The following is a 12,610-nucleotide window of genomic DNA, read 5'->3' as shown; positions in this document are numbered from 1 at the left end:
GTAGGAGGAACGAGTTTCCCAGTCTTGGCAGTGACACATTAGAACTCCTTACCCCATTATGTTAGAAGTGCTGAGTCGCATTTAGCATAGCAATTAAAACCATGCTGTTTGTATAATGAAGTATTGTTGGCACCACTGTCCTATGTGGACTGCCTACCCCAGTCTTACTGTTCCAGTAAGCCTTCATTGTAACTGTAATGCTAACCAAATGTAATCACCTGTATAATCATGATCCAGTACTACTGCAAGGACTACATGCTCACTGTAACCAAAAGCCAAGTATCCCTATGTAACTAAGAAAACCTCATGTAACTAAGACAATGTCATGCAACAGCGCCTCAATGCCTTTGGGCTGCTGGTGCGCTTTACAAATCCAAATAAATAAATGGTTGGGGGAAGAGAATTCCACATAAGAGCGAAACAGCAGAAGCAAGTGGAAGCACAGGGAGGGCGAGGGGCCACAACAGGAGACGAGGCAGAGCAGAGATTACAAGAACGCTTTAGAGGAGTATAGATAATTTGGTGCCCTTACCATGGATTGATTTGTGAACCAGGAGAAGACATTTAAATCTGGCCCTGTTTTGCATTGTCGGCCATTCAGCTTGGTGACTGTCAGGACTGCTAAAGATCTTGACTGGCGCAGAGGCAGCACAAACTCCTGCCTCCCCGTAATGTCTTGGCACCTGGGACTGGTATGAACCACAGGCAATGGCGATCCGTCGGGGAAAGAGGGTTAGGGTCCATCTGTTGGATGCGTAGAGGGTTGCAGGGTAACTGGAAAGAGGGTTAGGAAGAGGTTGTGGATGGGTTGGGGAAGTTAGGGTAACATGCTCCTCAGCTTCTGCCGCTGGTTGATTTGCTGTAGTTGTGCTCTCTGCCCTTTCAAACCACCCACTTCGGACATTCCCAGCTATATAGGAATCCTTTGTACAGCCTCTAAGCACACTTGTTGAGCTTTTTGCCTGGAGCTCTAGCCAATGCTTTCAACTGTGCCTTCACCTAGGCATAAAATGAGTATGCTACTGCACTGCTTCCTGCATTACTCTCATGCAGATAAGAAACAACGTGTTCACACTGTAATCTCTTAACACATTACACTATGCATGCTTACAGAGACTTCAAGTAGCGACAAAAACAAAGAAAATGCACTTTGCTGCGGATCGTAGCTCTAGGTCCTTCTGTGCGTTCCGGGAAGTCCTGAATGTCCTGTGATGAAGCTCCACTGGAAAATACGAAAAATAACAATGAGTGGGAACTGAGCTAACTTCTGCGTTAATAGCAACTTTGCTTTTTGCCCAGTGTAATGAGCGATCATAAGCGAGGTGAGCGCACGGCCCGGGGTTGCTTTCACCCGAAGCTCAGCACACGTGTTTTCTACGGTTCTCCATTAGAGACTTCGGAGACCGTACGTTTCAGGTTGCCGTCACTCAGAACGTGGTAAACGTAGTAGAACATTCATTAAGCACAGTCACTCCAGGGAATGCATTCAGCTTGCGGATTAGTGTCTGCCATGAGCTGCAGTCTTTACGGCGTAATCGTAACAAACATGTCCCCAAATGGATTAGTTTTGTTCCTCACACGAAGTTCAAGTAAGCCACTTGTCTGTATATGAGCGCGGGGCCTGTGGAGTGATCAGGGGGGATGATGCCCCGCGAAGGCGTGGCATGAGCAGAGCGCTGAAATACACGTCCGTTCCATCTGGTAGCCCGATTAGCAAGCAGGATCACAAAGGCGCAGCCTGCGCATGCGCAGTTTCTAGGGTGTGGCTTTTCCCTTGCCGGTAGGCTCGTGGACGACACGGCCCGCTGGGAAATGTAGTTTCCTGGTGTTTCTCTGTCTCTGGGCATTCTGCCTGCAATAAGGATGGAATAGCCTCCTTATATAACATGTAGAGGGTTTGTGCAGGGGGTTAGCAGCACTAAGGTGTTCATGGAGGGTCTGCACTAGACCCATAATACAATTAACATGCCCAGCCCCGACAGTGACGGTACGAGGAAGTAGGTGTGACGTGAGGGAGTTCAAAGAGAGTTCCGACAGCAAAGTTAATGATCTTGTCGAGAGGACATGAAGCATAGTTGGGGAGACCAAAAGATGATGCTTTCACAGCAGTCCAGTTTAGAGCAGACAATAGTGGTTAAGGGATGCTTGAAAGTGTTGAAAGGAAAGAGGTGCCTGACTTTCCTAATATTTAGGAGGTTGAGACAAGCTGCTGTAGCAGTTTTGGAGATGAAAGTAGAGAAGGTGTGGGAAGGGTAATTGTTGATTCTGAGGTTTCTAGCTGAAGATGAGCAGGGGAGGGTGTCAGGTGGGAACTGGATAGGAAGGGGGAGAGATGATCGAGAGTATTTGGCAGGGAAGTAGCACACCTCTGTTTTAGTAGAGTTTAACATCAGAGAGTGCAAAGCCATCAATATTTAATTTCAGATAGACATTTGGAAATGTTGATAGAGAGATCAGAGAACAGCTCAGGAAAAGAGATGATTTGGGCGTTATCCGTGAAGTGTTGGTACAAGAACCCAAAGGAGCAAATGAGTGCCCCAAGAGCAGAGCTGTAGAGTATAAAGAGAAAGGGGGGCAAGACACAGCCTTGCAGAACACCAACAGTTAGAGGAGGGAGTTGAGGTATTATTCCAGAAGACAGAGATTTGGTGAGGTACCAGGTAGGATTCAATCCAGGCAAGGGCTTGATCGCAAATCCCAAGAAAAGAGAGTATTAAGGAGCGCATAGTGATCGACGCTGTCAAAGGCAGCTGACAGGTCAAGGAGAATTAGCATAGAGGATTGAAGTTCTAAGCAGAGGAAATTAAGTTGGAGCGAGTGTGAGGAAAGTCAGGAGAGAGTCTCTAATTTTGGAAATGTTTGCAGCAAAGTATTCAGCTAGGTCATTAGCTGTAAGAGTGGAGTTGATAGTCATAGGTTTAGGAGGAGTGAGTTTAGGGTGCCCTGTCGCCAGCGCGGATGATTGGAGTGAGAGTCAATGAGAGTGAGGTAGAAATCAGTGTTTGCGCTATCAAGAGAGGACATGAGAGAGTTCAGGGCAGAGGTAGAGTTCCAGGTCCGCATGCAGTTGAGTACGCTCCATTTGCACAGAAGCTGATGCATGTCTGTGCACAGACTGCATATGAATGGGGTAACCCATGTTTGAGGATGCTGGCACTTAGGGTGAGTTGCAGTGGGATGCGAATGAGTCATATAGTAGGGTTTGGAAGCTGGAGAAGGCAGTGTTTGTAGAAGAGGCATCAGGTGTGAAGGATACTGAGAACTGTAGGTTCGAGAGAATAGGAGGACTAACAGAATGTATACATTTCCTTTTAGCAATAGGTGAGGCAAGTGGTAAGGAGAGGTCTGAGGGTGAAAAGCAGGTGGTGGTGGAAACGATGAGTGATCATGGGTGTGACAGTAGTATTAGTGGCTGAGAGCGCAGTTTAGATGAATAAGAGATCCAAAGAGTTACCACCGGTGTGGGTAGGTAGGTTATGGATAGACTGGTCACTAAGAAAAGACTGAAGTTCAGATTTCTGAGAAGTGGTTGGAGAGGGAACCTAAGAGAATGAGGTGACATTTACTGGAAAGAGAATCAAGTAGTTGCTCAAGTTCATCAAACAATAGTCCAGTGGGATCATGAGGGCGATAGATGAAGATGATGTGAATCGAGAGGTTGAGCAATAGTATTAGTTCAAACAGTTGTATGTTGGGACCACACCCACTCTCATTCACCATTAATACAGCACCACAGGGGCATCCATCGCAGGGAGTGGTCTTACAGGGCTACAGAAGAACAACAAAGGGCAAAAACCTCTAATACAAGGATACTTCAGGCATGGGGAAAACCTGAAGTCTTGATTCGCTTAGATCGAATCTTTGCCAATATGTTAATTTGGTTCATGCTATGTTACTTCCCCTTCATAAAAGTGCAGGTCTCAGAAATATAGTCTTGTTCTGATTACTGCCGCCATGACATGAGGTACTATAAACAGAATATGTATGTTGCAAGTTCAGCACCACTTCATTTTTTAAGCATCTGAGTGTTTCGAAAAAGCTACACACAACCCAAGCATCTACAGTGTACCACAGGCAAAAACACATTCATAGAGTCCAAGTGGTATGAAGACCGTTTTACTTATGTCTCTGCAGTGATTTGTTAAGTGTAGTTCCTTTGCTATATTTTCTCTTTGCCGGCTCCAGAATAACCTGCAAGTCGTCACCTTTGGGGGCAGAGATGTGAGTGGTTCTTTTATGCGTCACTCCACAAGACTTTATTTTGCAGCTTTGTGAGCCTCTCTCTTCCATAAGCACTGCTGGATGAGATCCCATGTAGACGTTTGCCAGCTGAGCAGTTACCTGTGTTCTGGTTCAAGCCTCTCCACAGCAGTGGGGTACATGGTAAACAAGTTCCCTCCAACGGAAGCTAGCATCTGGTGTATAAGGGGACATTTTTTGGAGTTGAACGAAAAGTCCTTGTGCTGTAATATCAATACTATATTCCTCTGGGAGAGATGGGGCAATGGCAGAGGCCTAGGGGGCTCTCATCTACCACAAGCCGGGCAGAGGAACCATGAGCCATAGATGACCATGGCTAAAGGACTTGATTTCCCTCAGAAGTGAGACAAAAACCTTAGAGCTTCTAGTCACTGGTGGTATCTCTCTCTTGAACGCCACATTTTTCCATCACGTTCCCATCACAAGCCTAGTACTGGACCAAATTGATAGGAGCAATCTATTAAACTCCAAAACCAGCACACTCAAAAATATACATAACACGAACAATAGAAATTCATTTGTATGCATATTTGGGAATTCTCATATAGTTTTAAACTTTCTTCCTCCAAAAAGCAGACATTGCTAAGTACTAACAAGCAGTGTGTTATGTGACGAATCAGAGGATGTCGTCCCTTCTCCCCTACAGCGAGACCTCTCCCATGGGGTCAAGGTGGTGTGGCCACAATTCAATAGTCCCACTGGGGTTGGTACACAGGTAGAGGATCACATGGGAGAGGAAGCCCCTTATGGTATTAGGGATGACACTTCCCAGAGAACACAGTATAATCCTACTTTATCTCAAATCCCCTCTTCACTCTTCTTTCCTATCTTCAGATAGGGCCAACATCCTTTGTTGTACAGCTAGTCTACTTAATACCTTATATCTGACTAGAATACCAGAGGACACTATTGGTTTTCCATGTCAGGATTACACAAGTAATGTGAAGAGGAAGATGCCCAGGAGGCTGCAGAACACTCCAGAAAACTGGAGTGAACGATCTAGACTTCAAAAATATTTGATTCAGAACAACCCAACAGGGAAGTGTGGAGCTGAGGCACTGAGCAAGAGCTACCCTCCGAGGAGGAGAGTCACAAGCAGCTGGCAGTTGACCAGCAGCTACGAGAACTGCACCAGCAAGCTTGGAAGCGAAGGGGGAGGAGCCGCGCACGGAAGACTGAGGTACGTTGCTCGTAGTCCAGGTAGAAGGGAAGGTGCAAGCAAGTTCCTGAATCAACTTCTGGGCGTCTCCTGAACTGGAGAGCTGCTGCACAGAGCAGAGCCGCCCGAGAAGGACGCAGAAGGCAGCAAAGCGACTAACAGCTAAGCCAGTCTCAACGTGCTGATGGAGCCTCGCAGGCGGTTACCATTCCTCGGGAGAGGCAAACCAAGAGAAAAGGTACCTGGGTTTACCGAGAAGGACTGGAGGTCAGCGGAAGCCGGGGAAGAAGCGTGGAAAGCATTTGCGAAGGTTTGTGGACCCTGAAAATAAAGGCCTGAGGATAAACCGTGGTATAAAGAAGGCTATGGGCTGCATATGGTGAAAAAGACCAAGTAGGAAAATAATGTTATGGTTTTGGGAAGACAACATAGAACTAATAGTGCTTAATTTGTAAGCAAAATAAGTGCCAGGGCCCAAATGTTTTATATCTCCTGTGACACTGCGGGTGGGCAGCTCCCCATCACTCATAGCTGCTCCCCACAGAGTTGCCATTTTTGGGGTTACACTACAGCTTTCACCTGCTCATTGTGGTTGATGGATGCACTGGCTATCACTACTTCATATTAAAGTGAGTCTGAGACAATGTGTCGGGGCTGAAAAATACGTGACAGAACTGAGTCTTGGCAAACACCCTCACAAATTGAGCACTGTTAATGCATTATTTTGAATTCATGGAACTAAGATTAATGCGAGACGCACATGGATTAATAAAAAATGATCCTCTTTTTACCTATATCCACCCCTATAGCTCCTCTTGATCTGGAATTAGGCTGGGTAGTTATTGATCACTCAGCTGGATTAAAAACTCTGTTGTACTGGGTCTGTTTATGTGCAAGCTCACTTGTTGACCTTTTAAAATGTGAAGGCGCCCATTCATTGAAAAGTGTCACACATCTCAAGAATATGGCTGCCGATCTAGAGTTAGACACGTTGTGGACATCTCCTGAGCTGATTACTGAAAGTACCAGACAAGTTGTGAAAGAACAAGCTCTTTAATTATACAACTATCAAACCAAGTCCGACAGGTGGACTAGTTACATTATATTGTATGCCCACACACACACAAAAGGGACCTACTTTAAGTTCTTAGAAGCAGCTCAGGCAAGACATGTGTATATTAAGTTTAGGCTAGGTATTCTCCCAGTTGCAAGACTTATCTTCTGGTGGTGTAATCTAGACAATGATCACTGTTTTTATTGTAAGAGCTACAAAGAAACATTGAAGCACTTATTATTCCTGTGTATGTACACAAATATAAGAAAATACAACCTCACAACTTGTTTTAAAGAGGTATGGGGTGAAAACAATCCCTGAAGCTGCTCTGTTCTGAAACAGTAGATCATTAATTGATGTCATTTATGCATTATCCCATGTTCTGTGGTGAGCATGGTGCCTTAGATAAAACATGACGAATCTATTTGAATATGAAAAACCTGAAGCCGACTGATGTGATGAGAAGAATAGAAAGATAGACAGTTGCTTTATATTTTGTTTCGTTTATACAACTGTTGTAACATATTGCCATTTATGCCAAATCCTGCACATTTTTAGAAGGTCATTTGTGCAATATACACTGCTTGATGATGTTTTAAAGAATGGACTTTTAAAAAACACCTACGATGATGAGATTCAATGTTGATTATCAATTAGCAGAGTTTCATATTTCAAATTTGGATGAATTCATTTTATCCTTAAATATTTTTTGTATTCATGTTTATACTGCAGTAGTATGTAAAGTTTTGCTTTAATGGAGTCAAATCTGATATAAAGCTTAAGTAAGAAAATATTTTCTTGAAAGAATATTTGAATGTATGCATTTACTTTTCCTTGTTTTCGTGGTACCTTTACATTTGAAAATAGAAAATATTAATTGAACAGAGCATTTATCAAGATTCTGTGTTTCTTTCATTGCTAGCCCTTTTCTTGAACCAAAATATCCAATGAAGTTAGAAAAAATACACACTTTAGGGTGGAGACCAAAGGTTACGTGGGATGAGGGATTAAAGAAAACAAGTAAGTTACCTTTTTGGTACACATTTTTACATATGAAAAGTGAAATGTAATGTTTTAATGCATTTATTTATGTCCTATATATACTGCACTAAGCCACTTTATTACCACAAATATGAACTGCACAGTATAGGGTTGATGGGCGATAACCCATTCCGCCCTTCATGACCCTGCCTACACCTTTACTCCCTCTGCCCCATTCACAGGGTTGGTGGTGTAGGACTGTTTTCACCCTCCCAAACTTCCTCTGTCTCCTACTCTCCTATCTCCTGCTAATTCTCTGTCATTCGAATACACTGTCTCCACAATCATTGGCCCCCTACAGCATACATATTATCTCTCTACTGGTCACCTCCTCCGGTAGGTCAATTCTTCGACCACGTCTCCCAACTGACTGCCTCCCTCCCGATCACCACTTCATTGTCATTGGTGACTTCAACCTCCCATCTCTCTCGCCTGCTCTATCCACTGACTTTTAACTCTCTTCTACTTACCCACTCACTCTCTTCTAGCCACTCTCTGCCCACCCATTCCAATGAAAATTCCTTTAACCTTTATTCCTATCTCCTTTCAACACTCTGCCTCTAATATTTCCACTGCACCTTCTCCCGCTGATCACTCTATAGTCTTTGCCTTTATCTCCTACTACAACTATTAATAAGCTCCACTTTCGAAGGGATTGTGTCCTCCGACGTATTCCTTATCTTAGATAGAAATCCTTCAGCTTTGCTGGCCTCGGAAAATTTTTTCGCCAGAGGGCGCTGCGCGTCGATGATCGCCGAGTCGATGACCCTCGACGGCCTCCGTGCCGACGTCGACGTCATCCTGCCTATAAAGGCCGCGCGCAGCGTCCGTTGCTCAGTTCCGTTTTTCCGCGCTTCGTTGTGCCTCGGAACACCGTTGCTCAGTTCTCGATATAATATCTAACCTCGATATCGATGGCATCCTCCTCCGACCCGACGACCCCTCGGTCCGGTTTCAAAAAGTGCCGAGACTGCGGGAAGAAAATGTCGTTGACGGACCCTCACAGGGTCTGTTTGTGGTGTCTGGGAATCACGCACCAGAGTTCGGAGTGTGAGGAATGCCTTTCCATGACGGCGAAAGCCTTGAAGGAGCGTAGGGGGAAGCTCGAGAGAGGTAGGTCAACTTTAACTTCCTCGAAAGCTTCTTCGGTAGAGTCGAGACGTTCGTCTCCTCACCATAAAAAACACTCTCGTTCTAGATCACGAAGTGGCTCCCACCACTCGTCGACATCGAGACACTCGAAGAAGAGACGTAGGAGATCCCCTTCGTCATCTTCGTCGAGTTCTCCTGAGAGAGTTCATTGCCCCACAAAACGCAGCTCGCAAGCTGAGTGGGAGGAATTCAGGAAAAAGATGCTAAGCGTCTTCGAGAAAGCGGCCTCGTCCCCCTCGAAGACAGCTGAGGGTGATACCCCGGGTAAAAAACCCAAAAAATCTAAACGCCGCGAGTCGCAGTACCCGGCGGAAAAGTCAACCCGAAAGCGCCTCGAGCCATCGGGAGATAAAGCATCATCGACGCCATCGTCGAAAACTCCTTCGAAACAGAGGTCGGCGCCATCGACGCCGTTGTCGAAGGATTCATCGGCGCATCAGTCGATCGAGTCGACGCCGACGTCGACGCCGATATCGACGCCGGTGAAGGAAAGAACCACGGCTACTCCACAGCCAACGGTTAGACAAAAGACCTCCGACTCGACGCCGAGAACGTCGACGTCGTTCTCGAGCAGGACTCCGATCCTTTCGAGTTCCTCGAGGCCTAGTACACATTTCTCGACGCTTTTCACGGCGCCTTCGAGTACTTTCACGTCGGTGTCGACGACATCGACGTTTTCAAGGCCTGTGATGATGGCTCCTTCTGCATTGGAAATGGGGTTTATACCATTCCAAAAACCAAAGTATCCCCCTTTAACCTCGATTTTTGAGGAAAGGGAGGATTCAGACCAAGATATTGATTTACAGAGGACCACATCACCAGAGCCAGAGACTTTCGCCTCTGAGGAAAGAGGATTAAAAAATCTTCAGGATGCACTTCAGGAAGCTAGTGGCTTGGACACTTCTCCTGAAGCAGAATTTATCAAACCAGACCCAGGAGAACATGCGGAGACTCCATATAGAGCTCTGATGTCTAGAATCATAGAATTTATGGGTTGGTCTGCACCTTCTCCTGCCTTTCAGCAGGGTGACCTCACTGACATACTGGACAAGGGCCCACAGGAGGATCCTGTGGTTCCATTTCACTCTGCTCTACAGAGAAGGATTTTGACAAACTGGGAAACGCCGGAAATTATCCCGGCAGTAAATAAAAAACTGTCAACAAAATACAGGGTGGCTAGTTCTGACCCTGAATATTTGTCAAAACACCCTACTCCTGAGAGCTTAGTTGTACAGGCTGCAACCTCATCAGGCAGCACATCTGCATACCCCACTGCTCCGCAGGATAGGGATGACAAAAAGTATGATGCCATGGCTAAGAAGGTTTTTTCTGCCTGTAGCATGGCGTTAAAGTCTATTAACGCGACCTGTACGCTCGCTAGGTTCAGCCACACCCTTTGGGAGTGCGCTTCATCAGCGGCTGACTGCCTCCAAGAAGGAGAGGAAAGGGACGCATTTTTAAACATCATCAGGGATGGTAAAGATGCGATGTGCGAGACCCTACAAACTGGCCTAGATTCTGCTGACAGTATCAGCAGGGCCATGGCGGCAAGTACCACAATCCGCAGGCATGCGTGGTTGAGGAAGTCTGGTTTTGCCTCTGACGTGCAGACCAGGCTTTTGAATATGCCCTTTGACGGTTCTACCCTCTTTGGAAAGAAGGCGGATGACAGTTTGGAGAAACTGCAAACGTCCAAGGCAGCAGCCAAGTCATTGGGAGCTGCTATCCGTCAGAATACCTTTCGTCCTTCGGGATCATCGTGGAGAGGACGGTCCTTTCGTTACTATTCCTCATATGGAAAGGGCAGAGGACGACCGGCTCAAAGAGGCCAAGGAAGATTTACCCGTGGTGGACGGGGTAGGGGAAAGAAAGCCGCACCCGCAGGAGCAGGAGCCACTTTACCTTCGGCAACTGCATCAGCCGCTTCAAAACCACTCTGAGGTCTCCCCTCACAGAACACCAGTAGGGGGCAGGTTAACTCACCATCTGACGGAATGGCAGGCTATTACGTCAGATGCTTGGGCTCTGGAGACAGTGGCCCAAGGTTACTGCCTGCCCTTCCTACATATCCCTCAGAGTCATCCACCGGGGAACAACCCTTTGAAGCTTCCAGATCCGCTCCTCTTGCAGGAGGTTTTAGACCTGCTAGAGAAAGGTGCCATAGAACTGGTACCTGTAGCGGAAAGGAACAAGGGTTGGTACTCCCCCTACTTCATAATACCGAAGAAGGACGGAGGACTGAGACCCATCTTAGACTTACGGGAATTGAACAAATTCCTCCGAAAGGACAAGTTCAAGATGGTGACTCTCTCTCAGATCCTTCAGGCCCTCCAGCTTCAGGACTGGTTGGTATCTCTAGACCTCCAGGACGCTTATTTCCATGTGCCGATCCATCCCAGGCACAGGAGATACCTGAGGTTCGCAATTGGCAGCTCTCATTATCAATTTCGAGTTCTGCCATTTGGGCTAACCTCCGCCCCGAGGGTCTTTACCAAGCTAATGTCGGTTGTGGCTGCAAGTCTAAGGAGGGAAGGGATTCATGTCTACCCTTACCTAGACGATTGGTTGATCAGAGCTGTATCTTCGGAACAGGTTCAGAGACAACTAGATTATGTTTGCCACTTCCTTCACAAGCTGGGCTTCTCCCTCAATTTAAAGAAGTCACAGATGATACCATCACAGAGACTCCAATTCATTGGAGCAGTCCTGGACACTTCCCTGGGAAGAGCCTTGCCACCAGAGGTGAGGGCTCGAGATATTCTGCAGATGGTCATCAGATTTCAGAATGCCCAATATCTCCCAGCCTACGACTTTCTGAGGTTGCTAGGCCTCATGGCATCCTGCATATTCCTCGTGCCGGAGGCTCGCCTGAGAATGAGATCCCTCCAGTGGGCACTGAGAACTCAGTGGTCACAGTTCTCAGGAAGGATGACAGATCTCCTTCGGATCCCGGTCAAAGTAGCCCGAGACCTTCAGTGGTGGGCCTGTCGGGAGAACATCCTGAAAGGAGAAATGTTTTGGCAACCATGGCCGGAGATAACAGTAGTCACGGATGCCTCACTCACGGGGTGGGGAGCTCACGCCAACGACTTGACCATCAGCGGTCGTTGGTCTCCATCGGAGTCCAGACTACATATCAACCTGTTGGAGCTGAGAGCCATCAGACTAGCGCTGAAGGCTTTTCTGCCGTCTGTACGGGGAAGAAACGTCCTAATAATGACGGACAATACAGTGGCCATGCACTACCTCAACAAAAGAGGAGGCGTAGGCTCACTACCACTGTGCAGAGAGGCGATGCAGCTCTGGTTTTGGGCAATTCAGGAAGGAATCTCTCTATCGGCAATTCACCTAGCCGGAGAGAAGAACTTGACAGCGGACGCTCTGAGCAGGCAGAGCACAGTCTCTCACGAGTGGGAGATAGCTCAGGAAGTCCTTCAAGAGATCTTCGCCCTTTGGGGAACCCCTCAAGTGGATCTGTTCGCCACCAGTATCAACAGGAAGTGCGACAGATTTTGCTCAAGGGAATTTCCCCCGAGAGGAGCTCTAGGAGATGCGTTCGTAGTGGACTGGGAGTTCCCACTTCTGTACGCGTTCCCTCCGGTCCCTGTCATTCCTCAAATGATCAGGAGGTTGAGAAGGTTTCGGAAGACCATGATCCTAATTGCCCCGGATTGGGCCAGGAGAACGTGGTACCCGGACCTTCTAGACATGTCCATCTGCCCTCCAATTCGACTGCCATACAGAGAGGATCTTCTCTCGCAGAAGGAAGGTCAGGTTCTCCATCCAGCCATCAAGACCCTCAACCTTCACGCTTGGTGTCTGAAAGGTTGAGGTACAAGGATTGGGACCTTCCGGATGATGTTATGGAGGTGTTGCTTTCGGCCAGAAGGCCGGCAACTAAAACTCTATACCGCTGCCGTTGGAACAAATTTTGCAGCTGGTGC

At 47.0% G+C, this 12,610-nt stretch overlaps 1 protein-coding gene across 1 annotated transcript in view; it reads left to right on the top strand.

Annotated features, from left to right (window-relative positions):
* TGDS (TDP-glucose 4,6-dehydratase) overlaps positions 1 to 12,610 on the top strand; it is a 521,057-nt gene that overhangs the window by 425,828 nt on the left and 82,619 nt on the right. The window contains exon 11 of the mRNA XM_069639164.1: positions 7,396 to 7,493. Coding sequence (XP_069495265.1) covers positions 7,396 to 7,493 — 98 coding nt within the window. The remainder of the gene's footprint in view (positions 1 to 7,395; positions 7,494 to 12,610) is intronic.

Source organism: Ambystoma mexicanum, chromosome 7q (genome assembly GCF_040938575.1).
Source record: "Ambystoma mexicanum isolate Mex_15411 chromosome 7q, UKY_AmexF1_1, whole genome shotgun sequence".
In the NCBI taxonomy this organism is placed as follows: Eukaryota; Metazoa; Chordata; class Amphibia; order Caudata; family Ambystomatidae; genus Ambystoma; species Ambystoma mexicanum.
This window is presented reverse-complemented; position numbering and strand designations above follow the sequence as displayed.